Genomic DNA, 24,482 nt, shown 5'->3' on the forward strand with positions numbered 1-24,482 from the left:
GGAAGGAGAAATCATACATGTTTTAATACATTGCTGCTTGCAGGAAAATAAGTTTAATCCTTATTATGCAGTATTAGCACAAAAACTGTGCGAATATAATAGAAAATATCAGGTACTTAGTAATTTTATATTTTGTACTTAGCTACTCAAGATGTGTGAAAAAGAACAGTCACAATCACATTTTAATATTGATCAAGGTTTTGTTACTGAAGTACAATAGTAAATACAATAATGCAACCATCACTCATTGTCTTAAGCTCACTGAAACTTTATGCAGTTGACAAGAAGAAAAAGAAATTGTCAGAACGAAAAGAGGTAAATAGATGCAGTACGAAGAGATGCTGCTATTGAAAAAAGTAATCATGCAGTAAAGAAAATTTTTACATTCCATAATTTTCATCCTAACGTTTTAAAAATAGTACAAATGCGTTATTGGAATTCTTCCAATTAAAACGAGTCTAAACATCAGATAAGTCAAGCTATTTTATTATGTTATTATGTTATTATGTTATTATGTATCATTTTGCAGTCTACATCAAGTTAATTATTGTAATTACAGTTAGTTTGATTTATATTGCATTTAGGCATATTTTAATTGGAAGAATTTCGAGAATGCATTACTTCCACTATTAGAAAAATAACATAAATATTAGAAAAGACAAAATTTGTAGTATTGCATGATCATTTTTTCCTTTGAAATATTGGATCTCTACCATTGCTGCTCAACATGAATCTATTTCGTTATATCTCTCCTCTATTTCTTTCTGATAATGCTCAAGTCCATTCTTAGAAAAAGAAAGTTACCCTGCACGTGAGAATTTAACTCAATGCTGACTCTCAAATTTGTTTAAATTTAACTGAGCATTATTGTACATTTTGATATATTAAACAATTCTTTATCAAGTTGCAGGAAAAAAATACGATTATAATAAATATTCAAATTTTATGAAACCATGTACATTTGTTATATGATTGTAATATAATGACTATGATTAGTGATATCAATGATAATAGTTTATTAAATAAATAAATATATGTTTGAAACCTATAAACGAAACTTAGTCATTTGCTATTGCCATTACTACAAGATGTATTCATATTTTTATATTCAATAATAATTAATATACAATTATTTTCATTATTTTTTAAATATATTGACCCATCTTTTTCTACATCTTGTATATGCATATATGCGAATGTAAATGACTAATAATATATTAACGTAAATCTTGACTTAGTTAACAATACAGTATAACTTTTGGGACAAATTGAAGACACTGGATATATATGACAACAAACAATTAATTAATTTAGCCCAACTTTTAAGTCATTTATTTATTGAAAAGTGCCTTTCCTTGTCAATACTTAAAGTAAGTACTATGGTTATTACTAACTTATAAATGTTTATATTAAATCTTCTACCATGTATTGTTATTTTATTACAGATCATTCAGTTTACTGAACTAGACAGGCAAACCATGAAATTTCTTAGACAAATAATATTGGGAATTCTTTTACATGAAAACGAACGATCTTGTATGCAAGTATTTGAAAGATTCTGTATTTCTTCACAATTACAAAGTTTTAGGGAAAGCCTTCGTTTATTCATAAATTGTTTTATAATGAAAAATATATATTCATATTATATCTTGGATGAACAAAAGATAATGCTGAAAGAAAGAATTGAATTGGTTAATAAAATATTAATTTTAAATGAATTTAAAATTAAATTTTAAAAAACAGTAGAATAAAATATAATGATTTTAAACACAAAATCGAAGTTAATATTAAAATAATAATTGCATTTTGTAATGAAACAATATGTACTTAACTAATTTTATACCTAAGTCGTAATATAGTAAATATTTAAGGGAGAACCATGTAACATTCATTTTAAAACAAATTCAATTGCAAATGTTTCAAATAAAATTATATTTTAAGTAACATTGTAACTACATATTTGTATTCGTAATTTATTAAGCATACATACATATACATGTATAGTGTAACTTCAGAGTTAAATGTTTCCACATAATCGTTTATTAGTTATTGTTGTTGAAAAGTCTGCATACAAAGATTGTAAGTATTTTCATATTTTGAGTTCAGTGGCCCACTACATCCGTATCCCCCTAATCGATGAATACGGAGAAAATCGTCGCAGTTGATATTACCATCACCATTACAATCCTATAAATAAATATAGAGAAGAAAATAATAAATAAATATACCCAAAATATATACATTTATGTACATATGTTTACCTGTGCAAATTTCTTCATATAACCCTGTACTGTACGAGCTGCGCAATATGGATCGGTTACACATCTTATGTACTCTAAAAGAAGAACGAATATTTTTATTATTACAGTCAATTCTACTATTTTTCAATTATAAATTAAATCATATATAAGTACTGACCGTCTTTAGTTGTATTGTTGTCAAGGGTTGGTTTACCAGCATCAGCCCAATAATTCCACGTTATACGAAATGGTCCACAAACAGACTCATCGCAATTAAGTGTAACATTACATCCAGAAGCAGCTTCGCATATACATCCTAGGCATATTCTTGATACCATTTCTGTTCCCAACACTGATGTTACTTGCACTATTATATTTATTAAAAAAGAAATCATTTATTTAAAATATTTAGTTATAACTGTTAAGAATTGGTGCACACAAATATAATGGACAAATTAAAGACTTAATAAAACATTCAAAGAATATAATAATATATCAATAAATAATTACAATAATTATTAAGATATATTAAATCATAAGGACTTTTTAATCATCTTAAGAGGATTTCCTTGACTTTGTCAAGAAGAATTCACGTAGTCTGCAAGAATCGTTCGTAACTAGCTACAGTTGCATGAAACCGAATTCGCAGGTAATAATTATACGTATATTTTTTTTTTTTATTTTAAAGAATAAATATTCTAAAATATAAATATTTCTTTTTCTATGATAATTTCTTGTAAATATTTAATTATAAATCTGTTTATAGATGGTTTTGATAAAACTATAGTTTCGATATAGGTATATGTTAATTTTTAAAATATTTTATGTATATTGTAATAGCATACTACTGACTGAAAGTTAATTATTGATTATTCATCAATTTAAATTGAAGAAAATTATAAATAATTTCGTATGATTTGATATCTTTAATTGCATTTTTATTCAAACTGTTATTCAACAAAAAGAACAATAACTACTTATAGAAATTAATATCCAAAATTACTATGAATCACGTGTAAAGTAATTATAAATGTAAATTTTTTCAATTGACTTGCTTCAGAAAACAATGATCTGCAAGATTTTGACGAAACACGAATAAAATTCATTTTCTACTTAATATTAAAAATAAATAAATGCTTACCATAAATCAAAGGTAGTAATAATAAACACACAATAGTTGAAGTATTTAATAAAGAGGACATTTTCGTTAATTGATCTTTCATGAGGGACAAATAATTTCTTTTCGAATTTCCAATTTTGTTAATGTATGAAAATACCGTCACGATGCGCAGAAGAATATTCACGCGAATTCCTCAACGTTCTCTTTTATATACAAGAGAGTTGTCGCGCGTGTGCTTGCGGAGGTGGGGACCAGAAACAGAGGTCAGTGGCAAGGACTATCTCTTAAAAAAATCGTGATCGTAAAAAGGAGATTTAGAATTCGACTTGTCGCGACACTGGGCATGTAAAAAAGTAAAAAGTCTAAGTCAAGATAGGAATAATTACATATTTGAATGCGTATTATAGTTTTTAGAGTTATGTGTTATAAATTTTGTATGTGCGCGTACGCACGCGTTGCGTGGGTGTGCATGCAAATATGTGTATATATTATTTCAACTTTATTTACAATTATTTAAATTATTGAAAAAATGCTGTATTTAAAATTAGTATAAGTATACTAATAAAACTACTAATGTTAGATAATTATGGAATACAACTCAGTTAGCTTTATTCTGTTGTGTATTTTGAGTAAACGTATACTTTTGATGTTCTACTGTTGTAATGAATATAGTATTATATGTAGATAAAGTGAATTCAAAGATTAAGCAAACTTTGGTCTGCCACAATCAAGGATTGCTTACTTCAATAATATATTAAAATCATCTTTAACATTTCGTTCGATTTCTTTGTTCGCTATTTATATTTCTTTAACAACTGAAATAATTTACATATATACGCCATTTATTCATGAGACAGAAACTATACTAAAACCGGATTTCAAACTGAAGATTATATACCTGATACAGCATATTAAAATACGTTGTGAAAGCTTTTACGGTTTATCTTCTTCCTTTTCTTTTAAGTTTTTTAATTGATATTAATTACAATAATAACGTCAATATATAACAGCTTTGCTCATACAATTTATATAAAAGATTAAAAAATTGTTGTTACAAAATATTAGGAAAATATTTTAAATTGGTATTGTAAAGGACCGAATATATTTTAATACAATTCGATGCACGAAATATTTCTATAGTGTCATTTGTAAGAAATAAAACTAATAACTGACATTATATGTAATAAACAAAGCTATTAAATGTATTTAAAATGCTTCTACGTTTAAATACGTATAGATACGTACATGGTATAATATTTCGGAGAAACAGTAATATGAGGATAAATTGAAATATTAAATACGAAAAAAAAAAAAAATTTTAAAATTGATTACACGTTTTATTGCAATAACCGAGTATCTTGAAAATGTAATATAATATTAAGATTTTCATAAAAATACAACTATTAGGAAAGTAATCAGATAATAGATTTCTCATATTAATTTTCGAAGTTTTCATATTAAGACTGCATATTGCAGGAGAATATAGCATAAATCACAGATAGATAAACTAAACTAACATATTCTCTAGAATAATACTAATCAAGAATCACGCACTAATACATGCGCTTGTGTTGTAATTATCATAAAGCAAAAGAGAAGTTATATTAGATTTGTTGGAACTATTTCCGAACTCCCCATTTCTTGTATTAACAATTAAAAGTTACAGTTATGTACGAAAACAAAACTGTATTACCTATGAATAGCACTATCCTAGACTCTTCTCTACCAATAGAAATTAAAAAACATACTAATATTACTACTAATTAAATCAATACTAACCGAAATACATTGTACACAATTTTTTAACTGTTCAGATGATTAATTAAATAATCTTTAATTTACAGTTACTGATCTATTACTGTTGATTTATATACAAAATATTTCTCACTATCTTGTTGTCATCAAATCTTATGATTTCTAATGGAGTTAAAGAGATGCAACACCGAAACATTTATGTAATACGATAGAACTTTAACCTACAAATTTTAGATTATAATTTAGATATTCCCTTTAGTTTCTTCTTTTTGTTTAGTTTTCTTTTCCTATTAAGGATATAAATATAAATTTTTAAATAGGTAAAATATATATAAAAGATATTAATTTTTTAAATAATCTATTACAAATATTGAGATAATACCATTAATATAAATATTTTAAAGCTTTGTTAACATATTGCCACTGAAACTTTGTATTAATAATTATTCTTATGCAATAACAGATTATGTATACAAACAATGATTATTTATTAAGTTTACATTAAAGGTAATAGACAGAAACAATCATTTATATTTTATTGAATAATTCAATGTCGACAGATTGAACATGTTTTTCAAAACTTTCTATTTGTTCTATCAGCCAATCTACAGATACCTTATCATCTTCTATGACACACATTATCCTAAACTTATGGATGCCATAACCCACTGCAACTAATTTGGCTAGAAATATAATATGTATACAATTAATTGTAAAATTGATTTTCAATGAAAAAAATGAGAAAACAACTTACATGCTCCCCAAACTATACCATCCATTTGAATAGACCTTACAGCTTCTTCTATGGCTTTCATGTCAGTTTCATTATCCCATGGTTTAACATCTAACACAACACTAGATTTAGCAATGACTGCTGGTTTTCTAGCCTTTTTTTCTGCATATGCCTTTAGTCTTTCTTCTTTAAGTCTCAAAGCTTCAGCATCTTCTTCTTCATCTGATTCAAAGAAATCCACATCATCCTCTTCATTCTTAGCTGTTGTTGTGTTAGTAGAATTATTGCTATTTAAGATAGTAGGTGTTTTCTTTTCTCCTGGAAGTGTCTTTAAATCGTATGATTTGATGTGATTATACCATCTTAAAACATGAGGGTTTGAAGATGTTGGAGTCTTTCCTAAAGCTTCAAGAACTACTACATCTGCTTGAGTGGGTTGCCACCTTAAAAATATAATAACTTTTATTTGACGCTATTATAAAAAACTAATTATGTTTTTACTGAAACGTTAAAAATAAATTGTTGTATAAGAGAATGATATGTTTAGTGTATTCTATATTTAAATATAATAAAAATAACTATTTTCATTTTAACATTTATATACTTCTCAATTCTAAATATTATATTTGTACTTAAATATATAGTCTAAATGTAACTTGTACTTTAATACACATATGAGCAGAATTAATTAATCCATTAAAAAATATTTAAAATGTTCTTGAAGATTGAAATATTAGATAAAGTTAAAAAACGTAGTTACTTTAAATGTTGCACAGAAAAAATTGAACGAAAAAAAAAGAAATAAAGAAAAATTAACACTTCCATGATTTTAAGATGCTGGTAAGTAAAGAACCACGTGTATTACAATACAAATTTTATAAACATAAAAATACACTTACCCTTCAATATAACTATGATCTGCTAAGTAGGAATTTAAATCTCTGACACCCTTATCAGTTTTAAGATCACCAATAGCCATTGCGTAAAATTAAGTAAAATAAGGACACCTAGCCGAATTTACTGACAATAAAGTCCCTTTTGTGCTTACCGGAAGAGAGAGAGCTATATGTAGCGGAAAGTTGATAGTTCATTATTTCGTCGTAATATGATGTTTTCCGGTGTGCTATTCTTGGGAAATAATAAAATAACTAGTGACTAATTTTAAACTATAATTTCTTAACAGAAAAATTTGTTTAACTTTACCAAAAATAAATATGTTGCATTTATATATTACAATTATTTCAGTTTGAAAATGACAAAACATTATTTTTAGTTCATTTTAATTTTTATTTAATGTTTTTCATACTTGTTTATAGAGACTCTATTGGTTCATATTATAGTTCTTTTTCGTTTAAGAGATTAAATATGATTTATTTGTTAATGTTTCATTAATTTATAAAATTCATATAGCAAATTTATATGTTAGTATACATATGTGCTTAGGATATGTTAGGAACATATATATGTATACATGAAGATTTATACATGATGATTGTTTTATTTTTACAAAGGTGCATTGTGAGAAAGCAATTCTACTCAATATTATAAGTACAATTGATAAGTTATTTATGTCAAATTACTTTTTTCTTTGATAGATGTCGCGATGGTGTGTTCAAAATTGAACCGATGTCACAAGGGTATTTGCTTGCCAATTCTCAGAAGTATATAGTAAAGTTATATATTTTTTGTGGCAAATTCTATTTTGGATTGATCTTTAGATCATTCGTTTTAGACGTTTCTAACGTTCGGGAGGAGATTGTGAAACGAACGAAAATTTGGTAATTCTTAATTAAATTAATTATTATTAGTGCTTTATAATAATAAAATAGTTTTATTATATTGATATTTAGTATATATTGATCTGGGTCCAATTTACGGCTATATAAGGGATGAGACTCAAGTGAAGCATTGAAATAAAAGTGATTTTTGACAATTTTTTATAACGTAAAATCTCGACGGTACTTTTCGTCATTTTCCGTATATATTCTTTAACATTTCAAGACATAACATTTATTCTTTTGTTACAAATTATCAATTTATCAATTTTTTGTGAAGTACTAAATATTTTCCATGAACCGTTCCGTCTACAATATGAATCAGCATTCAGTTCAGCATTTTTTTACATTTATCTACAATAAAAATTGAAATGCAGTTCTTACTAGAACTAAGTATCTTTTTAATCCGAATCCAATTTAGAAAAATACGAAATTAATGATAACACGCGGCTCTGAAAACAAATGAATGATTTTTACATAAAATTTTTATTTTTATTATGCAATAAACATAGTTTGAATAATTAATATTATGAATTCAGTAGGCTTATCAAATGAAGATCTTATATATATGTTTGTTTTGGATTAGTTCAATCAATTAATTATTTCTTAAATTGTGCTGCATGTTAATTTGATAAATGTGATTTTGGGAAAAACAGGTTTAAAGTTTTCATTTTAAAAGAATCAATACTTTGGAAAATTATTCCTGTTTGAATTTTGGTCTGAAATATTTATACTACATTCTTGAGATGTAAAAACATTGCTCTATGAAATTAAAAAAGAAATTAATTTCTTTAATTTGTTACTTGAGTTTATCATCTTAAAAATATATAATCTTATTATTTGCATATTTCGGTTATTACATAAATTTGATTATTATAATAATTACTAAAAACTTAAAGTTGTGATATTTTCTTACATAACAGTATAACATCAACCTATACAAAGTAATTGAACCAAAATGTTAAGACTTCCCGTGATAAGATTATCTACGGGATTACAGAATGGTAGAGTTTCTACTGCAGGATTACATACATCACTTAAGCTGCAACAGGAATTAATAGAAGTATTCATAGATGACAAACCAGTTCAGGTCCCACCAGGAACAACTGTTTTACAAGTAATATAACCTTCTCAATTCATTTACTAAGTGTCATTGACACAGTATAACTTCAATAGTTAAATTACTCAATAATATACTTATATATCTTTATTCAATGCTATGTTTAGGCAGCTGCAAAAGTGGGAGTGGAAATTCCTAGATTTTGTTATCATGAACGTTTAGCTGTAGCAGGAAATTGTAGAATGTGTCTTGTGGAAATTGAAAAGCAAGTTAAGGTATTTGTTACATATGTACACACATATTTCCTAATAAATTTCAATTAGGATTATATACATTTATGGTCTACATTTTGTAAATATTTAGCCTGTTGCAGCTTGTGCGATGCCAGTAATGAAAGGATGGAGAGTGAAAACTAATTCTGATTTAACTCGTAAAGCTCGAGAAGGTGTAATGGAATTTTTATTGGTAAATCACCCTTTAGATTGTCCTATTTGTGATCAAGGTGGAGAATGTGATTTGCAAGATCAGAGTATGGCATTTGGTAGTGATCGAAGCAGATTTGTTGACATTAATTATAGTGGTAAAAGAGCAGTAGAAGACAAGGATATTGGTCCTCTAATAAAAACTATTATGACCCGTTGTATACATTGTACAAGATGTATTCGTTTTGCATCTGAAGTGGCTGGTATTGATGACTTAGGGACTACAGGTCGTGGAAATGATATGCAAGTATGTTTAATTGTTAATTTGTGTATTGTTATCTTAAATTTTACTATTTGAATTATAATTTATCTTTAAATTATATTTTAATAGGTAGGAACATATGTAGAAAAGATGTTTCTGTCTGAGCTATCTGGTAACATTATAGATTTGTGTCCTGTTGGAGCATTAACAAGTAAGCCATATGCTTTCGTTGCCCGTCCATGGGAGACACGTCGTACAGATAGTATCGACGTCCTTGATGCTGTTGGTAGTAATATAGTAATATCACATAGAACGGGTGAAGTTTTGAGAATCTTACCAAGAGTGAATGAGGTTAATAAGATTATTACATCTTAAATTTAATTATAAATTTTAATGGTTTAATATTCTATAGGAAATAAATGAAGAGTGGTTATCAGATAAATCACGTTTCTCTTATGATGGACTAAAGCGTCAGAGGCTTATTACTCCTATGATGAAAATTAATGAAAAATTAGAAGCTGTTGAATGGGAAGATGCTCTTGCAACAAGTAGGCCATATCTATATTTTAAAACACTTTTAATCTTTTAGTTATATTATTTTTTCAATTATATAAATTATATACGTTTCTTTATATTGAGATTATATACTCTTTGTTAGCTGCTAAAGCTATCCAGAATATAATTCCAAACAAATGTGCTGCAATTGTTGGAAAACTAGTTGATGCTGAAGCTCTTGTGGCTCTGAAAGATTTAGTGAATAGGCTGGGTGGTGAAACTCTTGCAACAGAACAAAGTTTTCCAAAACACGGTGCAGGTATTGATATAAGGAGTAATTATCTACTAAACAACACAATTGCTAGGATAGAAGAGGCTGACATGGTATTATTAGTTGGTACTAATCCAAGGTATGAAGCACCATTGGTGAATACGCGTTTAAGGAAAGGATATATTCACAGTGAACAGATTATTGCTCTAATTGGTCCAAATATAGACTTAACTTATGATTATGAGGTAAACAAGGAATCTCAAAACATTCTAATAATATATTAATACAATCTATATATTATTTGTTAAAGAATCAGTGATTTATTTTAACATTAGCATTTAGGTCAATCTCCAGATATTATAACACAATTAAGAAATGGTACTCATTCATTTTCGAACACTTTGAAGTCTGCTAAAAAGCCTTTAATTATTTTGGGCATTGAGCAATTAACTAGGAAAGATGGAGCAAAAGTTTTAGCTGAAACGCAATTATTGGCTCAAGTCCTGGGAGAAAACACAAAAGTAAAAAATAATTAATAAAGGCATGTTTTGTTATTACAGTTATGATAAAATATTATAGTTTTGTTGGTTTTATGCTCTTTATTAGACTTCTGAAGAGTGGAAGATATTAAACATTCTTCATACAAATGCATCTCAAGTGGCAGCTTTGGATGTGGGTTACATGTCATCTGTTGAAGAAGTTAAAGAGCAACAACCAAAAGTTCTCTTCTTATTAGGAGCTGATGATACAAATATTAGAAAAGAAGATTTTCCCGATACTTTTGTTGTATATATAGGTATATAAAAATTGAGGTTGGCCTTAAACTTAATTTTTGAGTTTTAAATTCAACACTTTGTAAGATTTTGAAATTTTCGAAACTTTCAAAACTCACAATATTTAAAATGTTAATTTTGACCCATATTATGAATACTTTGTTTTAATAACTGAAGTCTTAATAAAACTTATGTACAAATACTGATTGATCACAATTTAACAAAATACAAACAAAAACATAACAATATACAAAACTATTTAATTCATATTCTTGTTAAAAAATACCAGCATTAGAGTTTTGACTGGATCTAGTCTTTCAGAGAATAATGTTAAGCATTAAAATGAGATACTTTTCCTTTACTTGTTGATTTTATATTTTTTCTGACTTAGGTTTCGGAAGTTTCAAATTACAAAAAATTGCAAAGTATTAAATTTTTGAAACTTAATATTTTGTTGGGTTTTGAGAGGTTTTGGAATGTTAACATTTTGGAAAACCTGTTCGTAATGAAAATAAACGTTTTATGATCTATCGAACATGAATGATCAACGGTTTAGGTAGCCACGGTGACGAAGGAGCTTCAATCGCAGATGTTATACTTCCTGGAGCTGCATATACTGAAAAAGTTGCAACATTTGTAAATATGGAAGGTCGTGCTCAACAAACTTGCGCTGCAATTACACCACCGGGTATGGCGCGACCAGATTGGAAAATTATTCGAGCACTTTCCGAAGTAATTTAACTAACATACTTTTAAATATAAGGTATAAGACGAAAAAAAATAAAATAAAATAAAATAATACTTTTATAGATTTGCGGAGTTTGTTTGCCATATGACAATTTGTCCGAAATAAGGTCTAGATTAGAAGAAATTGCACCACATTTAGTTAGGTATGGCATTGTGGAATCATCTAATTATTTTCCCCAGGCATTGGAGTTATCAAAGGTAAACACGCATATTATAAATTAATAACTGAACATGCTGAAATAACTCGATAAACAGTAAATGGTATTGATTCATATTTATTTTATTTTTGAAGGAGATGGTAGGCTCTTTGTCTTCAAATCCACTTGAAGTAAAGCAAAAAACGTTGGATCACTTTTTCATGACAGACGTGATATCTCGTGCTTCACAAACAATGGCAAAATGTATACAAGCAGTTATTAAACAGCGGGAAAGTACTTTATAAACATTTAAATTATAAATATAAATAGTAAATTGTATTACAGTAGTTATGTAATAATATATAAGAATACATTGAAAGTATGGTACTTTTATTAAAGATATATCAATACTATTTAATTTAACAGAATATACAAATTTAATAAAATGTTGAAATTCTTATATTCCATTATGTTATATTATGTTTACAACCATTTGGGGAAATGTAATATTTTTTATTATTATTTAATGTTTAATATAAACTAAATCAACGTTAAAATATCTCCTTAAGTATACTATCATGATTGACGGATTTCTAATATAATTCAAATATTTATCAGTCTGTTAATCAAAGCCACTTAAATATAGCTAATATACAAAGTAATACATATATGAAACTTTAACAAAATAAATAAAAATTATATATCATTTTGTAGTACTTATGATATATTGTGTTGTCACAATACAATAGTTTATTATTATTTTAAACAAGCAGAAAAAATATTTCCGAAATAATAGTCTTTTGCTATTATTACTATTATAACAACTTTCGATTTTTAAGGCAATATTAATCAATCGATGCGATCGACACAATTAGTTTCTTGTTGGTCATCAGTATCGAGTTCAATAGAACTTTCATCTGTATCAATCTAAGAGAAGAAAATAAATATTAGAAGTATTAAGTTTTTATCACTTATTAAAAAATGATCTATACATTTTTGAACAGAATTACGTACTTTTTCACCTAAAGCAATCAATTTTTCTTTATAAAGTATAATTTTACTATCTTGTTCTGTTAAAAGTTCTAAAAGATCTTCTTGGTCTTTTTTTAGTTTCTCTAGTTCTTCAGATTTTTCCTTTAAATCAATTTCATAACTATTCACCATTAAAGCATATTCTGCTAAACGATTTTCTAATTCTATAATAACAGTTTTATATTTTTCTGCTTCTTTTGTACAACCTTCATTGGCAGTAATATTATTGGATTCGCTTTCTTCAAATAGTAAATTAGTTTGTGCTGCCCGTAATACTAAATTTTGATCCTTCAAATGACTGATAGTTGACTGAAGATCATGTATTTGTATCTGCATTAAGAAATCATTAACTGGAATTGTATAAATTGTATCTAATTATAAATTATAAAATATTATCTATAAATATGTACTATACTGTACTTCGAGTTCGTGTTTTTCTTTAACAAGTGATTCTGAAAATTGATTAAGTTTCTGTATTTGACAATCCTGTTCTCGAATAACTTCTTTATATTGTGCTACTAAAACGGAATCTGGTAACATAGGTGTTGCAATCTGATTTTTATGATGTAAGCTACTTCCATCTAGAACTGACTTTATAATCACACCTAAGAATACACATTAGAACCAATATAAAATTCACAAAATTGTAACTTACTGAATTTATATTAATAAAGTAAATTATAAATGTGATTAATGATTACCCTCCAATGTTTTTGATAGCCTACAAAATTCATGATCTAATAAAAGATCTGAAGGATGCTTTGCTGAAGGTTGAGGATGTTTTAAAGTTCTGGAATACACTTCATGTCTAGCAAGACAACCAATAGCATCTTGAAATCTTTCTAATCCTATTCTATTTTCAATTAAATTACATAATTTTTCCTACAAAATAAAAAAAAAATACAATATAATGTTAACATATAATTGCCATACATATATAATTTATTTCATTTATATCTCATTTAACATGTTCATAACATTACCTTCGTATAATTAGAAATACTGTCATCATTAAAATGTACACATAATCCAATAAGTATAGCACACATACTTTGTAGCAATGTTTCTTGTAAATCATCATTATTTTCTTGTGATGACAGTAAAGCTGTCAAATAAGCTACAGATGAATCGATAAGTAAAAATGATTTAACAGCAGTTAGACAATGTGCAATCCATCTACAAAGTAACATTAGAAGACCTAATTTGCATTGTGTTTTATTGCCTTGTTGCAATAGCATGACACACTGTTGCATCAAGGTCACTGGTGGCTTTCCAATATTTGTTGCAAGTAATACACGTAACATTTGCTTCTTCTGTTTGTCATTATCAATCAGTGCATAAGATAATGCCACGGCAGAAAACCAATTTGATAAAGAATCCGAGGAAAATAAACCTCCACACAACAACTGTCCTAGCAATATTACATTCATAAAATATTTCTTGTTCAGCATATATCATATTATAAAAAGGAAATTTATAAGTCAATCATAAAAATAGCTCTTCACAAACCTGTCGTCAATGATGGCATTTCATTTCCTTGAGGCAACAAAGTCTGAATAAGCTGACTTTGTCCAATTTCGTTCTTATATAAAAAACATTGAAAGCAATATAGAACAGAACATCTTAAAGGAAATGGTTGCTTTTCATTCACCATAGACATAAGTAAGACAACGATCGCGGGTCTAGAAAAATTATATACAAATTTTGTAATGCATTAATGTGATAAGTTTATAAAAGTAAAATACATACTATGTGCATGAAAGTACCTAGGAGGATTGCTAGGTGCCATTACTCCAGCTAAAAATTCTTGGTTACTGGCATTTCCCCTAATAACTTCCGCAACAGTATTAATTGTCTCAGTCAACACATCAGCGGGTACGCCACTAGCCATCAATATATTGCATAAAGCTTGTAGAAGACCACAAGCTCTCATAATTCTTTGACAATTTGATACTGCCTTTACAGTATATACACATATATATATATATATATATATATATACACGCACACACGCGCGCGCACAATACATATATCATAGATTGGACAATCAGTTTTGAAGAACGAAAAATCAAACAACACAAAAAATTTACTCACTTACTTATACATTTAAATAGTTACCTGAGCAGGTCCACTTGGTGCTACTAAAGCACGAATTACTTGGACCATGCAATGAACATTTGATACCTTCTGTGGACTCCATGCACTTAGAGGATTGTCATCATTTTCTGATGGTATTTGGAACATTGGTGTTAATTTTTGAATATAACTGCCTAAAACGCATCAATAATAATAGTATTTTTATATTCATATTTGATGTAGCAAAATAACATTTTTTAAATTGTGTTACCTTCCTTAAAAAAATTTTGGTTACTTATATTACCCCTAAGAAGATTTAACATCAGTAATAAACAATCTTCTACAACAATACCACCTTCTGCATTGCCCTCTTGTGTAATAACATCAAAAATACGATCAAATGCATTTTCAAATGCAACAATCTTTTGAATATTTGCATTTCCTTTTGTCAGTTGAATAAGAAGCAATAAAACCTATAACATAAAACAAATTTTTAAAATTTTTGAACAGTAAACAAAAACATATATATTACAAGCTCATAGAAATGTACATCGTTACGTATAACTTCTCTACTATCACCAAGAAGATCCATTAATTTCGAAACACCCATAGGACTAACTAGAATTATTTCTTGTATATGTTTTAGTCTATTAGTTGATAAATGCATTAGTAACTTTAATGCTGGCCATCTTACTTTAAACTCAAATTCTTCTAAAAGCCCTAAAACTAATCCCACACTATCTGCATTTTTAATAAATATTTCTGTGAATTGTTCTCCTACTTTATTATTAGACCCATGTTTGTCGACTGAAATAAAATTTACATAAAGCACATTGAAGTTTGTATAAACAAAATTGACTAATAAAACTATATGCTATCATATAATAATTACCTTCTTCGTCGAATGCTTTAGGATTTATTATATTACACAGAGTATCCAATGCTAAACCAATGATTTCACAGTCGGTTCTATCCATTTCTAAAATTTGTCTCAATGCATCCATTCCTTGAGCTCCTACTTCAACACGATAAGTGCGTGAAAGAGCTTTAAGTGCTCGACAGGCATCTCGTCTGTCACTTAACAATGTTGATGATTGTAACCTGTCTACCAGTCGCTCAACCTATATAATTACTCCAATAAAATGAATGAAATTTAAAACGATAAATAATATAAAAGCAAATATAAAAAAAATTTCTGTATATCCCCAAATATTTCACTCTATTCAAACTATATACAGGTAATAACCGGTTTATAGACAAAATTGTTATTACCATGTGTTACATTATAAAAAAATAAAAAATTGAAACTACAAAATTAATCGATTAAAAGATTTAAAGTACCGTATCAGCACCCGATGGCTCGTTTTCTACAGATGATGAACCTAACACAGACTTCAAGCTGCTTTTAAAATATTCCATTTTGCTGTTGATATCATAAAAATTCTAAACTACACGTCATATAATATTGTCGACATTCTTCGTTTAATTAAAGTCACTGAAACAAATGATGGTTGGTAGAGGGCGTCAGCAACATTACTTTCACTGCAACGTCACGTAACCTTGAAAATATCGATACATTTTAGAATAGAATTTTTAGCAGGTAATAATTTAATATAGAGCGTCTATAAAATTTTGTCATTGATAAAACCCTTGAAGTTTTACATATTAAGTAATATTTTTACATACCACATGATTTCCCATCTAACTTCATGTAATGGGTACCATTTCATATTTACATCGGCTTTTGGTGTCTAATTTATGAAAATATTTAATGTTTAATGTATTAACGAACAAAGTATAAAGGAAGACTAATGATTTCAATAAATTGTTTACTGATCGTATTGTTTTATTTTTTAAAAATCAAAGATAATGAATATTACAATGTACGAAATACGATATTCGTATTAATTTATATAAAAAATTTTGTCTTAAATAATTAAAATTACTTCTCAATATATGTGATAATCTATATGCAAAATTATCTTCAAGTTTAATTATATTACGATATTACAGGTATTATATAATTGAATTAAAAATACAACTAACTTAAAAATGTTTGAATTATTAAGAGACGGAGCAGAACAATAATTTTGAAGTACAGAATAAAAATCACGTATTGTATTCAGCCAACAACATAATTTTAATTATAATTACTTTGATTTTGGTAATTATAGATTATAACAAAGTTGAAACTTTTAATGTAGAAAAATTAATTTAATTTAAATTAATTGGTAAGAATCGTTCATATTTTTCTGTTTTGCATACAGAAAATATTTTTTATATTTTTTGTATTACGTTTATATTTTATATTTTTTTTAATTATTGACATTTACATAAGTAAATATGCATATATCGATGTGCATTTTTGACTATTATGGTAAAATGGAGAAAGTAAAAAATTATGCAATACATGAAAACAATGTTATTTTAATTAAAATGTAATGTAAAGAAAGGTAAAGTAATTCTCGATGAAATTACATCAGATAAAAAAAAAATCAAAAATTCCGTTTTTTATTATACATTTCTCTAAATATAAGTAAGGCAAGTAAAATCGAACGTAGAAGTCATGTATTATTGCTGATGTAAGCCAGCACTAGCAGGAGCAGCAGCAAATGTGTGCATTTACTTACTTCCCCTTGATCAATTTTAGTATTAATAGCTTTAAATGAACACTACCAATGAACAAAAGTTATTATTTAAAATTATCTACAAAAAAAAAAAAAATATTTTCACAGAAAATATACAAATTAATGTAAGTAATGTAATAATCGAGTAATAAACATATATATGTGACAGAAAAACAATCGTATCGCTCATGTTGTCAGTTCTATTTTTACAGAGCTAGATAAAGACTAAGAAACAAGAAAAGCAAAGTATTTGTTATATGTGTAAATATACTATATTTAAATACTAATATTCCCTACTCTTGTGTAATAGAATTAGAAGAGATATTTATATATTTTTATACGAATTAAAGATTTCTTTTCATCGAAATATAATTTCGTGCGGAAAATTTAATGTAATGTAAATTAGCGATTGAATAATGATATAGTTTTTATGATATACATATGTCATATACAACGAATAATTAAATCTATATTTTCCACTTATAACAGAGGAAATATCGTTTATATAACGAAAATTATTGTATTTTAATTTTTTTATATTTATATTACAATTTTGTTTCATACTTTCATATTTATCTATCTCGTATTAATATTTATTATTTGTATTATATATTCAATTATAATTCAATTTATTAATTATTAATATACTTTACGTACGTTTTTCCTAGTCCTGTGAAAATATATTATATATTACATATTTTTCAGATTATGCATTGAATATTAAGAAAATATTCAGTGACAGTCAATTTTTTTATTTTAGTGAAAAAAGAAATATGTGCTATTCAAAACTGCATATCTCATATGATATCGTATAGTAAAATTTTATGTTCGCAACATATACATATATATTGAATCATTTAGAATCACATTTGTTAATGAATTTTTCTTATTTGTAATTTTTCTTTTTAATCATTTTCGAAATATTACCTTTACCATTTATAAGCATTGACTTATATTTTGAATAGAAATATAAATGATAAAATAATTTAACAAAAATTAATTCTATTAAAGATTTTACAAAAAAGATATGTTAAACATATAAAAAAGTGAAAGATTTAAAAATAAAATAAAATGAAGCATAAAATAAGAAAATCAATAAATAAATTATTAAGCAATAATAGCAGAATAAATAAAGATATAACCCAGTATTAATTGCAGAAAACTGTCAAAAGGTGAGTACAATTACTTTTTTGATAGTAGTTAATTTTGAAAGTGTAAAGGTGATGAAAAATTAATTTATAAAATATGTTATATAATAATGTAATTAATACATATATATAAATAATTGTGTACCGAATGTAAAATAGTATTACGGAATTTAAAGTAAGATTAATTAAATTTACATTCAACTAATAATAAAATAGCAATGATTACACAAGTAACAAAAGTAGAATGACTCTAAATGATAGTAAAAAGAAAAGATGGAAGAAATTAAATAAAAAAATACAGTAACATTACGGATACTTAAGTACAATACACGATTAAGTTGAAATAGTCTGTTTCGGACGTTAGACAAGAAACGGAAATGCCCGAAGTGAATTCAGTGCGAAACATCACGTAGCCGGTGTTGCTAGGCGGTCTGTTAAAGAACGGTGGAAGGGAAAAATTCAGGGAGAGGGGAGTATTGGTATAAAAGGCGCGTCATCATTGGGCACTAAGTCAGTTGTGTCGGTTGTGAATATGAGTGTAAATGTATCGTTTCTGATGGTGTAGTGTTACAGCTTCTAGTGAAAGTTTAAGAGAAAGGACTACTACTGTAGTTATTATTGCTACTTGTGTTTAAACAATTTAAAAGAGTGATTTTGCTGGCTTTATGAAATTATTAAATTATCGTTATTAAAAATATAATTTTAAAGCTTTGAATATATTTGCGACGTCGAAAAAATAATTTATCTATTGTGTATTTCAAGAAGGTCATTGTGACATTAGTCGTGTCCTGCGTCTGCTGTGTCGTGTATAATATCTTTTGAATATGGAAGTTTTACCCTGTCCCGTAAATGTGAATTTTAGTAATACGAGAGGTACATTTTTTTAGCTTCTATTCAAATACGATTGATTTTTTATTTTTCGATTTTTCTTTTTATTATTTTCATTCTTTTTTGTATATTGTATCTTGTATATACGTTTAAGGAATAATAATCGATCATGTAGCTGTTTCAGCTTATTTTCCAGATCAGCTGACTTTTGATAGAATAAAGGAATATCGTTTTTCATTTTAATATGCGCTACTTATTTTTTTCAATTTTTTATAGAGCTGAAACGCACTCTTTAGTCTGACTTTTTCATAATGTTTAATTAACTACTATTTTTATTTCGTTAGTAATATCTTTGAAACACATAGCTGCATATAGAATATATATCTTTTTCACTTATTCTTTCATGTTTCTTTGTTTTTGAGCTAGGGAGATAAGGCATAGAAAGAAAATTCTTTTTATGAATAAGTGATAAGTAAGCAATATTATAGTAATTATTTGCGTTATAGAAGGCTGTTTATTTTGTAATATCAAGAATACTTTAATTATGCAGATAATTCAATGCCGGTACAATCGGCCGGTATATGTATAAAATATGTTGAACGTATTTGTGTATGCGTGCGCATCTAGCAAGCGCAGCTAGTTAAATTTGTGTATAATATCATGTAGAATAAGTCCTGTATCACCGTGTTAGTTGATTATAGTTAGCGACTATATTTGATTTTAGGAAATTTCGCGTATGTAGGAAATTCAAAATATTTCTGCCCCATTAAATACAAATACTTGTTACAAAATATCGAGGTCCTAAAATTAGTAGTCTGTTAAATATGTAATTTCATGAACCTAGTTTTAAAAATTGGTTAGGGATAACAACAGTCAATTGACACAACAATACTGTATGTAGAATCATGATAATATTGATCATGATGATTAAAAGTTATTGATTGTATTGAAAAAGTTTGCGTGAAAAAATAGAGAAGCAGTGGTAAGCAAGGATAATTGTAACTGATTGTTTCTTATCTTAGCTGGAACAGTGGCTGAAGAATTTGATGGAGCTTGTCAGGCTCTAGCAAAACGTTTGGAAGTGGAATTAAGGCGAGCAAAGCACGTACAGTTAGCATGTGGGGAAGTTCTGTTGCCTGCTGACCTTTTGCCTAGAATAGCTAAAAATGTACTTAGTATGGCTGAGAATGAACCTTGTGGTCTTAGGTAAGATATTTATCAAACATTTTATGTAATATTTGCTTTCTTACAAGTATACATACGCTTGTTATATGCATAGTATATTTATTGCAGAGGTTGCACCTTGTTCATTAGTTTTGAAACAGACAGTGTATGCAGAAAATTATCAAAAATACAATGTGATCCGAACACAATATCTACTTTTGAACTTTATTTAACTTTGAAACAAGATCATACATCTTGGCATATTCTATTACCTCAGTTTTTAAAGTAAGTAAAGTAATAACTAGATTCCTGTAAATAAAAAGAAATACCTTTTACTAATGTATTTGTTTTTCTTTCAGAAATCTTACTCGGGGAGGTACCATTATGATCAGTCGAGATTTTACTTTAGAAAAGAAGAAATTGTATAGATCATATCAACAAGCACAATGAATGATCCTGTGACATCTAAAAGTCATTGGTTAATTTTCTTCAGAAATGTGATTATTCCAAGCTCCTCTAATTATAATTAGGTCTCAATGTCGCCCTTTTTATTTTCAATGTAAAATGGGCAAATTCATTTATCCAATATGTGTATATTTCACAATATATTTGTGTTTAGTTAGCCAATGTAAGAAATGAATAATGGGAAAGTAATATAGTAAAGAGAAGAGAAAAAGTGAAAAGGAATGGGTACATATGCGCGCGCGCGCGCATAGAACTAGTGGGGAGGGGGGTCTATACATTTTGACAAATGTGATAGTGAGACAACTGAGAACATTTTTTAGTATTGTCAAGGCTGAGAAGTTTCCTTTATGTGATTTCTATGTTTTGTATATTTCCTATCATTCGTAATTTGGTTTAAAGATCGTCCTCTTAAAAATATATACATATCCAATCTATTAAGTTTAAAAACATTTGGCGATACTAGTTTATAGATTTGCATAGGGAGGAATTCTCTTGCAAAAGATAAAAACTGTATTTTCGTTCAACGAAAATGACTCGATATACAAGACTTGTAACTGATTTTTCTGCGTATACAGATAATAATATACTGAAATTTAAATAAAGTTTTGTTTGTTTATAGCAGAAATAATAGTAGTAGTAGTAGTAAAACTATATAAGTACTAAGAAGAGTAGATGTATAGATATGTTACATACTTATTAGTTTCAAAAATACCAATGGATATCTAAAGTAGTTTTCTTTATTATAAATTATTTTTGTAATTTCCAATATAATTTTGTTTTTTAGCGTGTCCCTTTTTTACTTATCGGTTATATATCTATTCTTATTCTTGTAATCTTGTTTTCGAACTTCTTAATTCTGTATTTCAAAATATTTCGATATAATTCTTTTATGTGTAGCAGTAATCAGCTTAGATATCGATTGGATACAATGTTGTGATATTAATGAGAAAAAATACGATTGATATGAAAAACAAATTATACGATATTTTGAAGGTTAGCTATATGTGCAACTTCTCTGATATGTGTACAGAATATCAATAACATTGAAGTATAATTTGTCTAGTACGTAACTAATTGACAATTTATTATTATTATTATTATTATTATTATTATTATTTCTTTATTATTGTTATTATTATTAATATTATTATCATCCGCAATCATTATCATTTTATGAAATCGTGTTATTTTAATGAAAAGTGGTTCATTTTCAAAATTAAAAATGGTCATATTTGAAGAAATAAAAAAAATATGTAGGAGCAACCACGCATATGACATTATAAGACTGATCAGCGTTAGAATTTTTTAAATAATATTTGTATATGGGCAAAAATAATAAACAAAATAAAAAGAATAATAAACAAGAAACTGAAATGCTGAATAGCTTATCAAATGCGTTACAGTTTAAGTCGAGGAATATTTAGGCAAGTTTGTTCAAATAAAAATAGTTGAATATAAAATAATCCTCTTGCGGTTGCGCTAACAACAAAAAAATAAAAGAAAAAGAAACGCCCGATATATGTGATTTTATTGATTACGTAGGAGTAATCGGTATATAAGATGCTGTTACATATATTTTGTACTTCATTAAAGACAGTAGAAGTATAATGGTGCGCGTGAATGCGTGTGTGAGTGCATAAAGTGGTGAGAGAGAGAGAGAGAGAGAGGGGGGGGGGGGGGGGAATAGGCTGTGCTTTATAATAGCACCTGTGGCCAATCGATACAAAATTTGAAAGAGGAGAAGATAATGTGTGCTCCTTAAATATAAAATGTTTATTTCGAGAATTGAATTGTTTCTAAAATATTAATAAAAAAAATTTTTTGTACCATAGATTAAGTTTTATTCATATAGACATCATTAAATATAATTATTTTCGCTAGTCGTCGTGTCGTCGCTAATTGTCGACCAGATAATACCGATATTAGTCTCATTATCTACAGGATACCCACTATAAAATTCACATGCCTCTTTTTAACTTACATTATTTTAATTATATCCATTGATTAGATCTATGCAGATTAATTTGGTTTAGGTTAAACTAATATTTTGGCTAGCTACACAAACTGAACTTGAAAAATTCCATGTATGATACCAAAAGATTTTTTTTATTAATATTTCGAAAATTATTAAATTCCCAAAACTAAAATTTTATATTTGGAATTCATACCTTCTCCCTCCTTTTCTGCCAAATTTTATGTTTTATGGCTACTGGTGTCATTTTGAAGGATATTTGGGAGAGTTGGGAAGGAGGGAAGCAGGGAGAGAGAGAGAGAGAGAGAGAGAAAGAGAGAGAGAGAGAGAGAGCACATGTATTTAATTTTTTTATATATTGATATATTGTTAAATATTATTTGCTTAAGAAAAATGTAATGGGAAGTTGAGCGATAAACAATTGAAATTTTGAATATTGTATTTAAAATGAGTGACTTTTTTTCTTCATTAATTCAGATTCATTGAAATTTGTTCATATATTTAATCTTTTCAGAATAGAAGATTTACGCTACAACTATGTTTTTTACAATTTTCATTACATCCGATGTGTTTTCTTATCAAACAAAATGTTATGGATTTACAAAATGTCTAGTTTTTTTTATAGCTTATTATCGCTTATATGTGATGTTAATTCTAATTTGTGATCATAATAATGGATAAAAAAAAGCAAAAAGTTTTGATTTTGTTTTATTTACCTAAATAAATAGAAAATTATTTAATTTGATTAACATTTAAAACGATTCAAATTGATACATTCTCTATCCTGTAAAATAATATGACTTCTGAATATTTTACAAATTTCTCTCTTTTATTATTAAAATTATTTAACAGTTTTATCTATGTAGAAAATAATAATGAAATTTTTATCACAATTCTATTTTTTCTTTTTGCGAATTTAAATTATCTTTACCTATCTGATGATTATTGAAATTGTATTGCTGATTCTTTTTCTGCGGGAATTCTTATTTCATGTCATTTTGGATTTTTTGTTAACTGACGAATATAAGTTACCTCTTCTTGCTTATTACTACTGTTATTGCTAACAGCATACTTCGAAATTTTTATAGAAAAGTTATTATTCGGATGATCATTCTTATTTTCTGTTGATAACTCTGTGCTTTATTTGTATACAGATAAAGAACAAGTATTTTTTTTTTTTAAATAATGACTTGTCTTTTTTCCGTTTTAGTGGCTTAATTTTTTGATTCCTGAAACATCAATTCTGTTTTAATTTTTTTCGTTAACGTATTTTGATTTTGTTTGTTATTGTTTATGCGTTATTTCGATAGCGTGCTTGTTCAACGACTTTATGGCAATCATTAATGGTAAAGGCGAAATAAATGTTCGCAAAAAAGATGA

At 27.1% G+C, this 24,482-nt stretch overlaps 6 protein-coding genes across 8 annotated transcripts in view; 3 read left to right on the forward strand and 3 right to left on the reverse strand.

Annotated features, from left to right (window-relative positions):
• LOC108548766 (nucleolar MIF4G domain-containing protein 1) overlaps window positions 1–1,736 on the forward strand; it is a 4,432-nt gene extending 2,696 nt beyond the window's left edge. Inside the window, exons 7-9 of the mRNA XM_017901863.1 lie at window positions 1–112; window positions 1,239–1,370; window positions 1,446–1,736. Of these exons, the coding sequence (XP_017757352.1) occupies window positions 1–112; window positions 1,239–1,370; window positions 1,446–1,736 (535 nt within the window). The remainder of the gene's footprint in view (window positions 113–1,238; window positions 1,371–1,445) is intronic.
• A 219-nt stretch (window positions 1,737–1,955) lies between these two features.
• Window positions 1,956–3,542, reverse strand: LOC108548770 (lysozyme). Its single transcript, XM_017901868.1, has 4 exons — window positions 3,382–3,542; window positions 2,419–2,607; window positions 2,262–2,335; window positions 1,956–2,187 (listed from the first exon to the last, which is right to left on the reverse strand). Exons 1-4 carry the CDS (start codon window positions 3,461–3,463, stop codon window positions 2,047–2,049), a joined length of 486 nt encoding a protein of 161 aa, XP_017757357.1. The 5' UTR covers window positions 3,464–3,542; the 3' UTR covers window positions 1,956–2,046.
• Window positions 3,543–5,546: 2,004 nt separating this feature from the next.
• eEF1beta (elongation factor 1-beta) lies at window positions 5,547–6,925 on the reverse strand. The gene is made up of 3 exons (XM_017901867.1): window positions 6,748–6,925; window positions 5,870–6,291; window positions 5,547–5,798 (listed from the first exon to the last, which is right to left on the reverse strand). The coding sequence occupies exons 1-3, from the start codon at window positions 6,825–6,827 to the stop codon at window positions 5,644–5,646; spliced, it is 657 nt and encodes a 218-aa protein (XP_017757356.1). The 5' UTR covers window positions 6,828–6,925; the 3' UTR covers window positions 5,547–5,643.
• A 603-nt stretch (window positions 6,926–7,528) lies between these two features.
• ND-75 (NADH dehydrogenase (ubiquinone) 75 kDa subunit) lies at window positions 7,529–12,236 on the forward strand. 3 transcript variants are annotated; one of them, XM_017901864.1, is made up of 12 exons: window positions 7,529–7,626; window positions 8,547–8,740; window positions 8,851–8,958; window positions 9,047–9,412; window positions 9,497–9,718; window positions 9,780–9,915; window positions 10,026–10,378; window positions 10,469–10,654; window positions 10,740–10,929; window positions 11,463–11,638; window positions 11,717–11,851; window positions 11,946–12,236. In XM_017901864.1, exons 2-12 carry the CDS (start codon window positions 8,582–8,584, stop codon window positions 12,093–12,095), a joined length of 2,181 nt encoding a protein of 726 aa, XP_017757353.1. In that variant the 5' UTR covers window positions 7,529–7,626; window positions 8,547–8,581; the 3' UTR covers window positions 12,096–12,236. The 3 variants fall into 3 exon arrangements, with proteins under 3 accessions (XP_017757353.1, XP_017757355.1, XP_017757354.1); XM_017901865.1 differs by lacking the exon at window positions 7,529–7,626 and adding an exon at window positions 7,721–7,806 and having other exon boundaries at window positions 11,946–12,095; XM_017901866.1 differs by lacking the exons at window positions 8,547–8,740; window positions 8,851–8,958 and having other exon boundaries at window positions 7,534–7,626; window positions 9,165–9,412.
• Window positions 12,237–12,639: 403 nt separating this feature from the next.
• On the reverse strand, window positions 12,640–19,035 carry p115 (general vesicular transport factor p115). The gene is made up of 13 exons (XM_017901781.1): window positions 18,998–19,035; window positions 16,240–16,649; window positions 15,791–16,019; window positions 15,449–15,705; window positions 15,170–15,371; window positions 14,941–15,092; window positions 14,589–14,779; window positions 14,332–14,504; window positions 13,806–14,233; window positions 13,524–13,704; window positions 13,243–13,427; window positions 12,805–13,152; window positions 12,640–12,717 (listed from the first exon to the last, which is right to left on the reverse strand). Exons 2-13 carry the CDS (start codon window positions 16,315–16,317, stop codon window positions 12,640–12,642), a joined length of 2,502 nt encoding a protein of 833 aa, XP_017757270.1. The 5' UTR covers window positions 16,318–16,649; window positions 18,998–19,035.
• A 165-nt stretch (window positions 19,036–19,200) lies between these two features.
• On the forward strand, window positions 19,201–21,579 carry LOC108548733 (protein charybde). The gene is made up of 4 exons (XM_017901821.1): window positions 19,201–19,546; window positions 20,524–20,707; window positions 20,795–20,950; window positions 21,025–21,579. The coding sequence occupies exons 1-4, from the start codon at window positions 19,498–19,500 to the stop codon at window positions 21,113–21,115; spliced, it is 480 nt and encodes a 159-aa protein (XP_017757310.1). The 5' UTR covers window positions 19,201–19,497; the 3' UTR covers window positions 21,116–21,579.
• The last annotated feature ends 2,903 nt before the right edge of the window (window positions 21,580–24,482 follow it).

The sequence above is a fragment of the Eufriesea mexicana genome, unplaced genomic scaffold, assembly GCF_001483705.2.
Source record: "Eufriesea mexicana isolate 0111107269 unplaced genomic scaffold, ASM148370v2 scaffold1767, whole genome shotgun sequence".
Classification (NCBI taxonomy): Eukaryota; Metazoa; Arthropoda; class Insecta; order Hymenoptera; family Apidae; genus Eufriesea; species Eufriesea mexicana.

What these genes read in the sequence shown, in the direction of transcription:
- LOC108548770 (XM_017901868.1), bottom strand. Translation starts at nt 3,463, where the DNA reads ATGAAAGATCAATTAACGAAAATGTCCTCTTTATTAAATACTTCAACT. An exon ending in ATTACTACCTTTGATTTATG is followed by an intron (nt 2,608 to 3,381) that starts GTAAGCATTTAT and finishes TAAATATAATAG; the next exon opens with TGCAAGTAACATCAGTGTTG. An exon ending in ATATGAAGAAATTTGCACAG is followed by an intron (nt 2,188 to 2,261) that starts GTAAACATATGT and finishes ATTTATTTATAG; the next exon opens with GATTGTAATGGTGATGGTAA.
- eEF1beta (XM_017901867.1), bottom strand. Translation starts at nt 6,827, where the DNA reads ATGGCTATTGGTGATCTTAAAACTGATAAGGGTGTCAGAGATTTAAAT. An exon ending in GATCATAGTTATATTGAAGG is followed by an intron (nt 6,292 to 6,747) that starts GTAAGTGTATTT and finishes TATATTTTTAAG; the next exon opens with GTGGCAACCCACTCAAGCAG. An exon ending in TGGTATAGTTTGGGGAGCAT is followed by an intron (nt 5,799 to 5,869) that starts GTAAGTTGTTTT and finishes TTATATTTCTAG; the next exon opens with CCAAATTAGTTGCAGTGGGT.
- ND-75 (XM_017901864.1), top strand. Translation starts at nt 8,582, where the DNA reads ATGTTAAGACTTCCCGTGATAAGATTATCTACGGGATTACAGAATGGT. An exon ending in CAGGAACAACTGTTTTACAA is followed by an intron (nt 8,741 to 8,850) that starts GTAATATAACCT and finishes TGCTATGTTTAG; the next exon opens with GCAGCTGCAAAAGTGGGAGT. An exon ending in TCTTACCAAGAGTGAATGAG is followed by an intron (nt 9,719 to 9,779) that starts GTTAATAAGATT and finishes AATATTCTATAG; the next exon opens with GAAATAAATGAAGAGTGGTT.
- p115 (XM_017901781.1), bottom strand. Translation starts at nt 16,317, where the DNA reads ATGGAATATTTTAAAAGCAGCTTGAAGTCTGTGTTAGGTTCATCATCT. An exon ending in TAAAGCATTCGACGAAGAAG is followed by an intron (nt 15,706 to 15,790) that starts GTAATTATTATA and finishes ATTTTATTTCAG; the next exon opens with TCGACAAACATGGGTCTAAT. An exon ending in AAGAAAAACACGAACTCGAA is followed by an intron (nt 13,153 to 13,242) that starts GTACAGTATAGT and finishes TTCTTAATGCAG; the next exon opens with ATACAAATACATGATCTTCA.
- LOC108548733 (XM_017901821.1), top strand. Translation starts at nt 19,498, where the DNA reads ATGGAAGTTTTACCCTGTCCCGTAAATGTGAATTTTAGTAATACGAGA. An exon ending in GAATTTTAGTAATACGAGAG is followed by an intron (nt 19,547 to 20,523) that starts GTACATTTTTTT and finishes TTCTTATCTTAG; the next exon opens with CTGGAACAGTGGCTGAAGAA. An exon ending in AATGAACCTTGTGGTCTTAG is followed by an intron (nt 20,708 to 20,794) that starts GTAAGATATTTA and finishes TATTTATTGCAG; the next exon opens with AGGTTGCACCTTGTTCATTA.